Source organism: Mustela lutreola, chromosome 9, assembly GCF_030435805.1.
Source record: "Mustela lutreola isolate mMusLut2 chromosome 9, mMusLut2.pri, whole genome shotgun sequence".
NCBI lineage: Eukaryota > Metazoa > Chordata > Mammalia > Carnivora > Mustelidae > Mustela > Mustela lutreola.
This window is the reverse complement of record NC_081298.1, coordinates 125,771,685-125,786,462: the sequence shown is the minus strand read 5'-3', so window position 1 is coordinate 125,786,462 and position 14,778 is coordinate 125,771,685. Positions and strand designations below refer to the sequence as shown.

Genomic DNA, 14,778 nt, shown 5'->3' with positions numbered 1-14,778 from the left:
AGGGCCACAATGCCCACCCCACCCCCAGGGTCATCCACCCCTCCGTGGACCCCAGTGGCACGCCCAGCCCCTCCCCTATGCTGCACTCACCCTCAGGGCTGGTAGGGAGCTGACCTGGTCTGTGGTCAGTGTTGCCTCCTTGTAGTACTTCCCAGGGGGACAGAGCTTCAGGAAGGTGTCATGGATGCTAAGAAGAGAGACAGAGTGAGCTGGGGACAGAGGACCACGTGCCTCTCTCCGGCAGCCCTATCTGAAGGAAGGGGACTTACAATTGAGTGACATAGTTAAGGCAGTTGGACATCAGTCCATGCTTCTAGAAACACCCTTGAGGATCCAGTGTGCCCGGCCCACGTTGGGGTGGCGGGGGTGGGGGGAGGGGGAGAGATGTGCAAAGATGAGCCGAGCGTGAGGAAAGGTATGTGAGTGTGCTCTGTAGCACAGAATACACACGTGTTAGTTCTAGGATGTCAGAGCTGGAAGGGACATCTCTGGTCACGCAGTCCAGTCCCTTACTTACAGATGGAGAAGCCAGCAGGGCCTTCGGGAAGCCAGCGTGCCACCCAGGCCAGCTGCCCAGCCCCGCCCTTGTCCGGGGGGAAAAAGACATCACACGGTGGGTGTGGCTGAGCCCAGATTAGAGCCCAGCCGGCAGGGCAGCCACAGCCGGGGATCACACAGCCGCCCTAGCCCGCAGGTGGTCTCCAGAGACCGCAGGACTAAGCCTCTGGCCTCATCACCCCGAGATCAGTGTCCCTGCTGTAGGCCCACACCGGCTTTGCTTGTGAGAGACAGGCAGAGGGCGGGGTGGCTCCGTGGCCCGACGGGAGGAGAGTGCAGGACCCCCAGGCCAAGAGAGCACGAGCTGCATCCTCCCGCCCTCCCGCCCCCTCCTGTCGAGGCTCCTGGGTCATTTAGGACTAGCGTCCGAGACAGCCGGTGGAGAGGAGACATGGTGGCCCAAACCCCAGACCCTGTAGTGCTGCAGCAGAGCTGTGCGACCTTCATTCCTGAGCCTGAGTTTCATCATCCGGAAAATGGGCAATCACGAGGGCTGTGGTGGGGGTTTGACGGGCTGTGGTGGGGCTGCAGGGCCTTCCTGTGACTGTGTGTGTGTGTGTGTGTGTGTGGCTGTGCATGTGAATGAGTGTGCGGGTGTGTGATTGTGTGTGAGCGAGTATGTGTGTGGCTGTGCGTGTGAGTGAGTGTGCATGTGAGTGTGTGACTGTGTGTGTGAGCGAGTGTGCATGCGGGGAGGGGAGGTAACCACAGGCTGGTGAAAAACAGTCTCTAGGGCCAGACAGACCTAGTTCAAGTCCTGAGTCTGCCACCTGGTAGCTCTGAGACCTTGAGCAGCGTTGTGATCCCCCAGCCCTGGGCCTCTAATCTCCCTTCACAAACACGAGACGAGGCGTAGAAACGTCAGCACGGTGCCTGCCTCTCCCGATCCCTGAGCCTCTCTATGTGCCTGTCCGTGTTCCTGTCCTGCTGCTCAGGCACCCAGTGCCCAGACTCTTGGCGCTCAGACCTAGACCTTGATGTGGGTGGGGAGGGGCCCTCTAACCGGACCTGGTCCCCGGGCCCGCCCTCCCTTCTTCCCCTCATGTCCTGCACACTCCACGTTCGCCTTCTCCCCTCTCCTCCTTTCCCGCTCTTCTCCCCACCAGCCAGCCTCTCACCTCAGCTCAGTGCCAGGAGGCCAGCCCCCGGCCAAGCGAATTCATACTCGGGGATGAGTGACTAACAGCGCCTCACTGTCGGCGGCATGGTGTGTGGTGTCTGAACCAGACGAATCTGACTGGCGGAAGTTAGGGACAGGCGACTCAAAGAAGAATTCAGAGGGTGATTTTACAAGTGGAGATCTGGAGATAGAGAGGGAGCCCCCCTGGCCAGGGCCCGGATCATGGTACATGGAGGCCCAACCCCAGGAGAGCTCGGAGCCATGATCTGTTCCCATTCTAGCCTCTCGTGCTTTCACAGCTCACCGACTGGCAAAATGTCCTTTAGATCCCGGCCTTGGGAGAGTGGCAAGTGCTTCAGCTGTGTCCGTGCTCCTGTTCTGTTTTCCCACCTCCTGCTCAGGCCCCACTCCCGTCTCTATGGTGCATCCCACCTCTCTTGCCAAGTGGCGTCCAGACGCTTCCAGTAGGCTTTGGTCCAAGGGAGGCACCCACCGGAGACCGGAGGTCTCCCAACCCCTTCCAGCCGTGGCAGGTGTTGGCTGTGTCTGCACGAGCCCTCCACCTTCCACAGCTCCAGCTCCCACTGGGCTCCTCAGGCCTTCCAGGCAGCAATGGCCAGTTGCTTAACCTCCGTGAGCTCTAGACCCCCAGCTGAGTATGCTGCCTGTTTCCCGATTCCTGCTGGAATGCTGCCAGATCAGTCAGGGGCACCTGTTGGGACCATGATCCTTGTCCCACCAGCTGTGTGATCTGAGGCAAGTTGCTTGACCTCTCTGAGCAGAGAGACCTTGACTCCTTTCCTGACGCTGCCCAACAGGGAGCATTACTGACTCTGTGCTGACCCATGAGAAGGGCTGAAAACAGGAGCCAGAAAGGTGCATGGCTCTTCATGAAGGACAGGCTCTGTCAGCCTTGTCAGGGGCCCTGGACCTTCATCACCAGGGACAGCTCTGGCGAGTTCGGGAGGCAGCTGAAAAGAGGGTATAGAATAGGTGAGGGGAAACGTTCTCCAGGCAAGTGTGGGGGGCACTGCAGAGCACAGAGCTGGAAAGGCAGGCCGGTGTCCCTGGAGGGTCCGTGGCCCAAGAGGGGAGGGGGCATATGATGGGGTGGCCGAAGTATTCAGCCCTAGCCAAAAGGTGTGTTTCCTCACTGTCGTCATTAGAATTGCTGGCCTGAGGAGAGAAAAAGCAGACTGACTTTCAGTAAGCTCTACTAATTTTTAAGACTTCTCTGAGCCCCTGCACCGTTGTGGCCAGCGCCTAGAACAGACAGCTCCCTTGACCCCACCGGGGGTTCCCCGCCGGGAGTGGCCTGACATGAGCCGTCAGCGCTCATGGGCATTTTTCATGGAACTTGCATGAGTCTTGCAAGGAAGGAGCCACTCTCTCTCCTTCGCTGATGAAACGGAGGCTCAAGGAGGAGAAATAACTTGCTTCAGGTCACACTGTGGCACGTGTTAAATCCAGAGTGGCAGACCGAAGCTCCATTCCTCGGAGCCCAGAGAAGGGGGGGTCAGAGGCTCTGCTAGGGGAAAAGGGTGATGGCCACGGCCACCCCCTCCTCTCATTTACCAGGTCTCTGTGCTGGGTGCACTCACGCACATTTTCTCAATTTTTCCAACATTCCTGAGGGACAGGTGCAGGGGTGATCATTTCTAAAGAAGGGAAAACTGAGGCTTAGGGGGTGTAAAAGGTGTGCCCAAGGTCATACAGCTTGAGAGAGCGTGGGGGCCAAACTGCACACCGGGTTCTTCAGCCTGTGCTGCCGCACCCCTAAAGGATCCGCCCCACAGCCAGGTGCGAGTCTCCCGGCCACAAAGCTTTCTGGGGAGGGGTGCTCTGGGGAGGGCCTGGCCTGGATTTCATGCCTTCCCAGGCCGCGGAGTGGGTGGGCTGCCCGCAGATGAATCGTGGCTGCATCTCGGCCGCCACAAAATGTTCTCCTCCTCCAAATATGGATCAGCAGGCTCTAAATGGAACTCTGAATTAATCACTAATGGACTCAAGAGTCAAAGCCGTTTGAAAAACTCACACATTCAGCCTGCCAGAAATCAAGGAGCCCGGGCTGTGGCTCTCTCCCAGACACAGGGAGGGGCTGTCTGCAGGCTCCGAGGCCCGAGACAGGGGAGACCGGCCCCATAGCTCACACTCTGCCACATTCCCTCTTGTGCCTCAGTTTCCCCTCTGTAAAATGAGAGACTTGGTGACTCTCATTGCTCCCTCTGGTTCAGGCTGCCCATGGCTATTTCTATATCCTTCTCTGCCCCCTTGCCTCTGAGGCTTTACTTAGTGATATTCAACTGAGTCCCATGTTAGAAACACCCGTACCCACCCCGAGAGACTCTCATTCAAGGCCAAGATGGGGGCAGGACCTCTACGTTCTATGAGCTTCCCCGTTCCTCTCTTGCAGGCAGGACTGAGAACACAGCTCCAGTGCCAGGCTCCATCTCTCCTCCTCTCTTTTGGGCTCCGCTCCGGGGGGCCATGAGGTCAGTGGTCCTTTGCCCTACAGGACAGACTGCAGGCATTTCATAAATAGCCCTATCTTTAGCCTGAAAAGGTGGCTTTTATGATCTGCTCCTTTCAAGCTGTGTGGCTTGAACAAACCGCTTCATTTCTCTGAGCCAATTTCCTCATTTGCAGAAAAAGAGAGATAATAAAAGCATGAAAATAACAGCCAGCCCCTAGTAAGCACGGACCCCTGTGCCCGGGGCTGCTCTGACCTTTGACATGCATTTGATCGTTTAATCGTCCTAATAACAACCATGGGAGCTTAGCTTCCAGTACTTTCATGTCACGCTTTTTATAAGTGTGGGAACAGGCTCAGCAAAGAAATGCACCCACAGTCACACAGCTAGAAGGGGCAGAGCTGAGCGTCCAACCTAGCCCTTTGGCTTCCGGGAAGCCAGCTTGTAACCATGGTGCCTGCTGACCTTGACCCAGTGATGGGTGCTCCCGGAGGGCCAGACGCTAATGGCCAGGACAGGGCCTAGGGGCTGGAAAGTATTGGGACCTCTGGGGTGCCAAGAGGAAAGAGCGGTCCTTATGGCCACTTCAGCCTATGCGGAGGCTAGGGACAAAGCTTCAGGCTCCCCAAGCAGACCCCCACATAGCCCACGATCGAGCACAGCACACAGCCCACAGGAGCAGTCCCTGAGCGACACTGAGAAGTCCAAATGGCTCATACTGAGTCGGGCCAACCTGGGCTCCAACCCCGGAGGTCTAAAGGAAGCCACAAGTGCCCTCCTGGGGTCAGGCCTCAGACATGGAGTCTGTGGCCACGGCTGAAGATAGGGACCCAATCAGCCTGTGCGCTGAGCCCAAGAGACATCTGGAAGTCAGGGCCTTCTCTAGGAGCAATCCGATCACAAGTCAGGGAGGGCTGACTTGGAACTGCTGTGACAGGGAGAAGCTGTGACAGAAAATCCCCACCGGCTAGACATTGAGGGTGGACAGACCCCTTCTCGGAAAACCCGGCCAAGGCAGCCCCAGACTGCGAAGGGGCTGGCCCCGAGACCAGAGCGTCACATGTGGTCTGACCTCCCGCTATGCGTCATCGGCAGATCTGGTGACTAGGCCTTCAGGCCTTTGTGTCCTCTGCATGGCACAGATAAGAAGGTGGAAAAGTAAAATAAAATAAAATAAAATAAAATGTGGGAAAGTATTGGAAGAGAGCAGAGGCACCCTTGTCCGGAGGCTACTCATGTCTGTCAGTCTCTTGGATGCTTTTTTCAGCTGGACCGACCTCTCCAATGGCACCGTCATCCAGGCTGTCTGTCTTTGTCACATTAATAGGAAAATCCCCACGTGTCTTTGGAGGCCACATAGAACAATTGTCCAAAAGTGACTGGGGTTTAGTCTCGGTCCCCCGGGCCACTGTCTCCCTCGAGTATCTCTTACCAAAATAACACCATTTACCTACTCATGCTAATGGAGCATACCCTCCAGAAGTTTCCTCCGACAAGATGCCTAAGAGGTCATTTTTTTTTTTTAAATAATTTGCAGGGACGCCTGGGTGGCTCAGTTGGTTAAGCAGCTGACTTCAGCTCAGGTCATGATCCCAGTGTCCTGGGATCGAGTCCCACATTGGGCTCCTTGCTCGGCAGGGAGCCTGCTTCTCCCTCTGCCTCTGCCTGCCATTCTGTCTGCCTGTGCTCACTCTCCCTCCCTCTCTCTGACAAATAAATAAATAAAATCTTAAAAAAAAAAAAAAAAACTTAAAAAAAATAATAATTTGCATGTCAAAATCGTTACTTCACATTCGTTCTTGATTACTCGTTTAACTAGGACTTCACTCTGGATTGGAGTTTTTCCCTGTGTGTGTCTTTTGTTTTGTTTTTGTTTTCTCTATGGAAGCTCTTCGCCTCTCCTCATGATCTCGGGTGTTCTGAAACGTTGTGATGACATGATCTAATGCAGAGTTTTAAATGCTCTCTTCAAACAGCCAGCGTCCCTCAGCTTCCAGTTCATACCCGACAAGTGAGGCTCGCCGAAGCTGGCCGGGGGCTCATCCCTGCCTGTCATGGGGGCCTAGTGGTCCGGAGGAGAGAGCCTGTCTGCTCACCTCCACCCAGCGGAGCGCCTGTCTTGTGCTGGGCCAGGGAAGGGGTGCCGAGCAGCTGCAGGGCAAGAGAAAAAATCCCGTAAGACTTTTGCAGTCCCCAGCCCTGGACCTGGATGGAGCACCCACACACCATGCCATTTGCACCTCTCTGGCCCCATTGAGGAGGGCGTCGGCTGCCCTCACTCTGCCTGACGCTCGTCTTCTGTCCGGAGCCTTCCCTGCTGGACGGTCACCTGCATGACGACGGGCACCGCGGGCTGCTCCCTGTTACGCTCCCGCAGCCCTCACCGTGTCTGACACGTAGCAGGCTCTGAAGAGAGGCTTGGAGCGGGAGCCAGGGCTTAGAGCCCATCCCTGTTTACCTATTTCCCAAGTCCTTTCTTCCTCCCCGCCCATGACCCCAAGAGGCCTCCTTCACTTCTGCGATTCTATGAAGAAATCCTGCCTTGGAGCGCCTGGTGGCTTAACACCTGAGGCTTCTCTCAGCCCCACTGGGGCCCTGGCATCCTGGAGTTGGGCTCTGTCTCTGCCTGCCGGTCTTGTCTCCAGGACCCCCCAGCGCCTGGCGGGGGCCACACTCAGGGACCAGCCTGTGACCCTACCAGGACGAGCGCTCAGCTCAAGGTGGGGAAAAGGGGGCCCCTCGACTCACCACAGGATCTCATTTCTGGTCAGGAAGGTCAGGGCCTACAACAAACCACAGAGAGAGGTGACCTGCCTCCTCCCTCCGTTCCGGCCCTGGCCCCCTGGGGAGGGGGTAATTTCAGGGACCTGGGGAGGAGAAGCCCCTGCTCTTATCCTAGACCTGGCAAAACGGAAGTACCCCAACCCTCGGACCTCCAGAGGTGGCAGAGCAGCAAACCCCAGGCTCTGACCGCCTTGGGAGGGAGCACGCCAGCACAGACCTGGAGAGAGGGGTGAAGTGGAGACTACAACCCTGGGCTCTGGAGCAGCGGGAGACAAACGCAGGAGGGGGTCTGGGAGGACAGGTCAGCCTCAAGTGGATGTGGGTTTAGCAAAGGTGACAGCGCTTGCTACGCTGCCTGGGAAACTCTCCTGCCTCAGGCAAGCATTTCCCACTCAACCCACCTGTCTCCCGGGGCTCCCCTCACCTCTGCCCAGAACATTCCGCCTCATCTACCCACCTGGTATTCTTCCAAGTCCTCCCAGTGCATCTGATGCCGCAAACATTGCCCCATGCCAACCCCACGCTTCTCTCTGCCCCAGGGCTCAGCAGGGGAGGTGACCGGTGACCCAGTTGCCATGGTAGCCCACATTCCACCTTCTGCCCATCTCCTTGAGCCTCCGAGTGGGCAAAGGGACAGATTCTCTGGGTTCTCAAGGCAATAGATGCCACCCCCCCTACACAAAAAGGACCACCAGAAAGACAACCCAATAGTGGGATTGTGAGACATAATATTGGCTGAAGAGTCCCACTGCCTGGGTTCAAATCCCAGATCGGCCACATGCTGACATGTGACCTTGGGCAAGTTACTCAACCTCCCTGCATCTTCATTTCCTCATCTGTGAAAGGAAGGTGAGAATCGTGAGATTGCGGTGAGGGTTATTTGAATAATAGAAGCAGCAGTATTGGCACATTATAGGTGCTCAGTAATGTTAGCTCCTAGAACCACATCCCAAACACTGGACCAGGTGTGGGGACACAGTGATGAATAAGCCTAGACTCCAACCTCAAGAGGGGACCAAAAGAGCACAGAAAAGGGCGTTCCCCTGCCGGCCAGGGTCCCTGCAGGAACAGAGGAAAACACCAGGACCCTGGAATCATGACCTGAGCTGAAGGCAGAGGCTTTAACCCACCGAGCCACCCAGGTGCCCCTCTTTTTCTTTTTAATTATTTTTATTAACATATAATGTATTATTTGCCCCAGGGGTATAGGTCTGTGAATCATCAGGCTTACACATTTCACAGCACTCATTTATTAAAACAGCAACTCTGCGTCTAACCTTGATTTAGATTTCTCTTAAAATCCAAAAGGGCTGGAAATGAACCTGTATTCAGAATGTATAAAGAACTCTTACAACTCAACTCAACAACAAAAAGACAAATACCCAACTGGAAAAATGGGCAAAGGATCCGAATAGCTCTTTCTCCAAAGAAGGTATGCAAATGGCCTGTGAACGCTTGAAGAGATGCTCCTTAGCCATCCAGGCTGTCCTTAGCCATCAGGGAGATGGAAATCAGAACCACTGTGAGACACCACAGCCCGCCCACCAAGATGGCCGAAACCAGAAGCCATGAAATGTCAGGAAGGATGTGAAGAAACTGGAACCCTCACACACTGCTGGTGGGAGCAGTAAATGGTGATGGCACAGCCACTGTGGGAAAGAATTTGACACACTCTCAAACTGTTAGGCAGAGTTACCACGTGACCCAGCTCCGGGCTATGTACCCAAGAGAAATAAAAACATTTGTCTGCATAAAGACTTATACAAGAACGTTCATACTCACTTTCTTCATAACAGCCAGAAAGGGGAGACAGCCCAAATGTTCGTCCGCTGATGAATGTATAGATAAAACGCGGCGTATCCCTATAGCAGAGCATTAACTGACAATAAAAATAAATGAAGTATTGATACAATACGGAAGCTTAACAACATTCTCCTAAATGAGGGAAGCCGGTCACCAGAGGCACACATTGTATATGATTCCATTTACATGAAATGTCCAGAATAGACGAATCCATAGATACAGAAAGTAGATTAGTGATTTCCAGGAGCCGGCGGAAGAGAGACTGGGGGCAGGAGGCGGTTTACTGCTAATGAGTTCGGTATTTCTTTTTGGGGTGATAGAAATATTCTAGAATTGGGGGGTGGTGATGTTTGTACAACTCTGTGACTATAGTAGGAAATATTGAGCTGTTCTCTTTTAAGACAGAACTGTAGGGCATGTCAGTGATATCTTAATAAAGCAGTTATTAAAAGCAATTTCTAAGGAGAGTTTATGTCCTAACCTAGTGACCGGCGCGTAGCAGGCCCATCGTAAATATTATTCAGGGCGCATGTAAATGAGATTATATTTTGAAATAGTTTCAGGTCTATTTCCTCAGCCTGTGAGTCTTCTACCCCAGAGGGTCACCCTGGGGCAAGGGGAGATCTTGCTGGAGCAAGTCACTGCCCAGCTTTGAACATCAACTAGATTTTTGTTTGAGTTCCTTTGTTGTGGCGGGAGGCAGGTCCGGGAGGGTAGATCCTACACCCTGTAGAGGCATCCTCAGCAGGCAGAGGGAAAGGACGGGTTTGCCCTTGCGGTCTTGAGGACAAAGAGGATGAAGAAGATAGGGAGGAAGTTAGACCGTCATGAGCTCACTGCTCCAGAATGAGGGTGCAGGGGTGCTTAGAAATGTCCCTGGGAGCTGAGAGTCTCAGGTACTTGAGTCATGCTTCCCTGAGCTCATTGATCCTGGCAGGTAGGGCTGGGCAGGAGCGGGTTGCGGGGAGGGAACCTGATACATCTAGAAGTCTGCCTGATACTCAGCCTGTGCAGAGGGCAGGACAAAGGTGGCCGGGGAGGCATGACCAAGGCAAGACTCCTGGTGCCCCTGGGCATGCAGGGGACCCAGAAACTCTCATGTACCCCAGGGAGAGGACTGGAGAGGTGGAAATCTCCAGCAAAGGCCTGGCCAGGATGAAGAGCCCACTAAGGGGCTTTTCCAGGGACAAGTGGGATGACTCAGCTCCCATAGTACACGTCAGCACATTGCCCAGAAGGCCAAGTCATGCCTTGTGGGACTCCAGCAAAAATGCATGGATCACTCATGGATCCAAGGACGCTCTCTTTGGCACACATCACCTTCCCCAGGGCTGTGCCCGTCCTACCCAGACCCAATTCCAGGGCACTTCTCCCGCCTTTGTGTCTGCTTTCTGGGGTGAAGGTGGAAATGAGCGTCTATTTGGAGGAGACTGAAAGCCTGACAGATGAGTACAGATCCCCAGGCGGTGGTAAGGAAGGAAGCAAGTAGATAGATACACCTAAGGGCAACACCGGTCAGATCGTCTGGAATTAGTGCAGACTTCACCGGCTAAAGACACCATCAGCCACAAGTCTCTCCTCACTTCAGAGCCAGCCATAATTTCTGGGGTTCCCAGGCCTCTTGTACTTGTGACCAAATAGCCACTATCCCCTCAAATTTTGTAATTCACTAGAATAACTCAAAGAACTCAGGCAAGCACTGCCTTGACGACCTCAGTTTTATTAGAAAGGGCACAAATCAGGGCCAGCCAAATGAAGAGACATGTCTTAGTGTGTCTAAAAGAGTCTCAAATGTGAAGCTTCTGTGTTCTTAGGATACACCCTCCATCCCGGACCAATGACGTGTCACATAAGCTAGGAAGAGCTCACTTGAGCCTCTGTCCAGAGTTATTCCTAGGCTTTTCACAATATAAATTCCAGTGATGGAATCACTGGTCATGTGATTCAACTTAATCTCCAGCCTCTCTACCCTTCCCGGGGGTCAGGCTGACATCACCAGTCTCAAAACCCCAACCCTCTAATCACACGGTTGGGTCTTCCGGCCTGGCCTGCCCCCGTCTGGAGTCATCTGATTAGCATGAACTCAGTCACGGTCTGAACAACCCACCGTGAATGAAGAAGACACTCCTATTACTTGGGAAATTCCCCAAATTTAGAGGTTACCTCCCATGAGCCAGGGACATAAGTCACCCAAAATCTTTGTTATATACAGCACCAGGAAACCCAGGGTTGGGGATGGGGTACAGTTAGAGAAATGAAAATCCTTTCCTCTCCACAAGGAGGGTGACATTTATTTGGGGGTTAAAAAGGTTCATCCAGAGGAAGAATTCAGATAATATCTTGGAGCTTAAATCTTTGTGTTCTTTTCCACCTTCTCATAAAAGACACTTTTTTCCCCTGTAGTCTCCCATTCACTTTGCCTGGGGACAAAGTGGAATTGTGGTAGCAGAGGAAAAAGGCTAGAAACAGCCACTGTTCCTTTTTTTATGAACAAATCAGACTTTGGGGGAATTCAAAGTTAAGGCTGAGGAAAGCCAGGTCCAGAGTTTACAACGGAAGGGCAGAGAGGAGGCATCATGGCACCAGGGAGGCAGCACAAGTGTCTCCTGCCGAGCAGCACCGACACTAGCAGGACTGGGGAGCCCCAAGCCTGTAGGCAGACCCTTTGTTAGCCTTTGGGGGAGCATCACTCATGACCAGGGGAGAAGAGGCACGAGTGCTGCAATTCCTCACCATGGGGTAGGGTGCTGCATCATAGACCCAGCCGCCTGGAGGGTCCTCGTCCAAAGATCTGCTGAGCCCCGTGTGAATCACCCAGGTTTACAGACTCTTCCGCCACCCCGAATCCCCACTTTCAATGGCTCTGGACACCAAGAACTCCACAGATAAGGGGGGGCAGACTCTCAGAGGGCAGAGGACGGGTGGAGCTAGGGGACAAGAGCCCCAGCACCACACCGCACGAATATGAATGGTGGGTGGCACTCCTGTCCCTCTGTGACTTATATCACATGTCCTGGTGCCCCAGGTCCCACCTCAACTTCAGGCGCTGTTGCGGGGACAGGTGTCCCTGAGCTGGACCTGTCTCCCCACTCTTGCCTCATTCTTGTCCTTTCTGCCCCAGGACTTCTCTACCAAGAAGCCTCTTCAGTCTGGGTAGGCACAGCCCTGTATGTCGTATAGGGGACAGTCCTACAGGTGAAAGCCCACCAGCAGGGGTGGGAGCTGGTGGAGAAAGCTCACCGGGCCTGTACTTCTGGCTGACAGCTCTGGGAGGGGTTCTGCGGCTTCTCAGCAAGTCCCAGTGACGTCATGTCCCTTCGAGACAGAGGTGATCTGGACACACTGGCCTAGCTGGGTTTTTCCTCTCCCCGGTCACTCACTCCTACTTCCTGGGGCTGGCTCTCGCTTAACCACCTACACAAATGTCCTGGTTTCTGTCCCGCTTCCAGCTTTCTGTGACCCTTCCCTGGGGCGCCAATGGTATTGCCCGGGGCCTGGGGCGGCGGGGAGGGGGATGCTGCCCGACTACCGTGGTGATCCTTTGCCTTCTAAGTGGAGTCCTTCTGAATTTTTAGTTCTAAATTTCCAGAGGCAAGCCTTAGAGATCATCTCTTTGGATTCTTTCATTTTATAGACAAGCAGGCTCAGGGCTGGAGATGAAAGCTGTGATCCCGCCCCATCTCCTCCCGGACAACAGGCCTCTAAGCGCTGCTTGCTGGAGGTCGCTGAATTGATTCAATGAGATGCTATCTGTGAAAATGCCTTGTACGCTGTGAAGCATCATATGAATGGTATCTGTCATCGTTTGTGCCAGGCCTGGGACTAGAACCCAGATCTGCTGGCTCCCCAGCCAGGGCGCTAAGTCTGACAATAAGAAGACTGCATCAGACTGTTTCGAATTCCTCATTTTTAGGATCACACTCTCAGACTCTTGCTAACCAGAAACCCCATATCCCAGCCGCCCTCGCTCTGCTCTGCACTTCCTGTGTTGCTTTCTGCTGTGGAGGTGGGGGTTGGGGGTGACCGGGTGTCCTTGTTGGTCTTTTACCCACTTATTCAAAACATTATTGACGCACCTGCTAAGATGTTCCAGGCTCCTTGCTGGCTCTGGGGATAGAGTGGTGACCAAGACAAAGAGCCTCCAGGAGCTAGAGCCCAGTAGGGGAGAAACCTCAACGATCTGCTGATTTCACAGTTTATTCTGATGTGCCGAGTTCTATGATACAGTGACAGGGAGCTCATGGCTGGTGGGGTGGGGGGCTGGGAAGCTCCTACGAGGAGGAGACATTGAGCTGAGACCTGAAAGATGAACGGGAGAGAAGCAGACAGGAAAAGGAGAAACTATTTTCTGGCAGCAGAAGAGCCTGCGTGAGCCCCCCACCCCCACCCCAGGGCAAGAGGAAGTCAAGGCGCTCCAGCACCGAGAAGGTCCTCAGGATGGATTGTGTCAAGGGCAACAGTCAGGTAGGCTGAGCCTGGGAGGGGGTGTGAGGTAGAACAGCAGGATGGTGGCTCCTTGAGGGCTTCTCTTCAAAGCTTTCTTAAACGCAGCGGGATGTCATTGAACACTGTTATGCAGAGAAATGACATAATCAGATTTTTGTTTTCAAGAGATCACTCTATCTGGTGGCCGGTGAACGGGCTGGAAGGAGACCAGCATGGCTTTGGGGAGGAATGTGAGGAGACTACTGAGTACCCGAGGGGAGGGGAACGGTCCTGGGACGGGGCTGTGGTGGCTGGGAGAGGACTCGATGATGTCATGTGACATTTTAAGGTGGAGTTAGCAACATGGGGGACTGCAGGTGGAGAGGATCCAGTGACAGTTTGTCAGTGTGACCTTCTGGTCTCGGACATAAGCGGGCAGATGGAAGGAGCCTGGGACAGGGACAGATTTAGGGGAAAGAACCACGTTTTTAACATGTGGAGTTTCTGAGCAACGGCCCCACGGTGATGACCATGGCAGATACGTGCGGCCGCGAGCTCAGAACAGAGCTCTGGGCTGGAGACGGCATCTGAAAATGTCCAGGCCTAGGTGGTACTTAAAGCCGTGTTCTGCGATCAGCCAGGCATCACAGCGGTGGTGGAGACAAGGGCCCTGCCCTCACCGAGCTTATGTTTCGAAGGGGGTAGATAGAAGAATCCAGTTCTGGAATGTTAGAGTAGCCCATCAAAGGCCAGTCCTCCCACTAGGAATGATCTGAACAAAATCCAAAAGCCACTTGTTTGCAGGTAGCCAGGACTTGAAAGGTCAGGACTCCAGAGAGAAGGGGAGCTAATGGAGGTGACACTCGGGGCTACCCTTCCTCTTCCAGCATCACTGGTTTGTGAGTGGCATGAACCCGAGAGGCTCAGAACCAAGCAAAAGTGGTAGATAAGAACCCGAAACTCCAGCTAGAGGTTTCGGCAATCTCGTGGGGGCGGGGAGACAAATTTGGAGTTTGAAATGCCCAGGGAAGAGAGACCTGAGGGCCAAGGTATCTGGGGGAAGAGAAGCAGCTTAGATTAGATTAGTTCAAAATGCCAAGCCCTCCCCCCGCCAAGGCATCTGCAGATTCATAAGCAGCAGGGGCGCCAGCAGTGAAGGGCTGATGAACCCCAAATCACCCACCGGCTGAGACACACGGAAGCGGAGCAGAGTTCTTGACAGTCAGATGGGGGCAGGGGAAACAAACTGGAAATCAGAGCCCCGCTGAAGGGGAAGGGAACCCTGAAGGGTGAGGCCCCAGGAGAAAAGGCAAGTGGAGGGCAGCCTTCACAATTCTGACAGGCAGCTTCAAATCAGCACTACCCGGACTGGACTAGGATGGCCTTCCAGAAAGCCAAGATAAATCCCGTGATGAAAAATAACATCAGGTAGAGCCGAAAAAGTATCTCCGTACTAGAAACAGACCCATAGGTGATTCAGAGATCGGAGCGATCTGATACAGACTTTCCAACAGCTGGGATTAATGTGGTCAAGAAAGTAAGTGACCAGATAGAGGATTTCTTCAGAGAACTGGAATATCTATACAAAAGCATCACATGGGAATTAGAGTGGAATGG

The 14,778-nt window shown here is 53.9% G+C and overlaps 1 protein-coding gene across 1 annotated transcript in view; it reads right to left on the bottom strand.

The window, feature by feature from the left end:
* CIB4 (calcium and integrin binding family member 4) overlaps window positions 1–7,487 on the bottom strand; it is a 49,210-nt gene extending 41,723 nt beyond the window's left edge. Inside the window, exons 1-3 of the mRNA XM_059134198.1 lie at window positions 7,391–7,487; window positions 6,898–6,932; window positions 91–187 (exon numbers count right to left, since the gene is read on the bottom strand). Coding sequence (XP_058990181.1) covers window positions 91–187; window positions 6,898–6,932; window positions 7,391–7,444 — 186 coding nt within the window. The 5' untranslated portion in view covers window positions 7,445–7,487. The remainder of the gene's footprint in view (window positions 1–90; window positions 188–6,897; window positions 6,933–7,390) is intronic.
* Window positions 7,488–14,778: the final 7,291 nt, after the last annotated feature.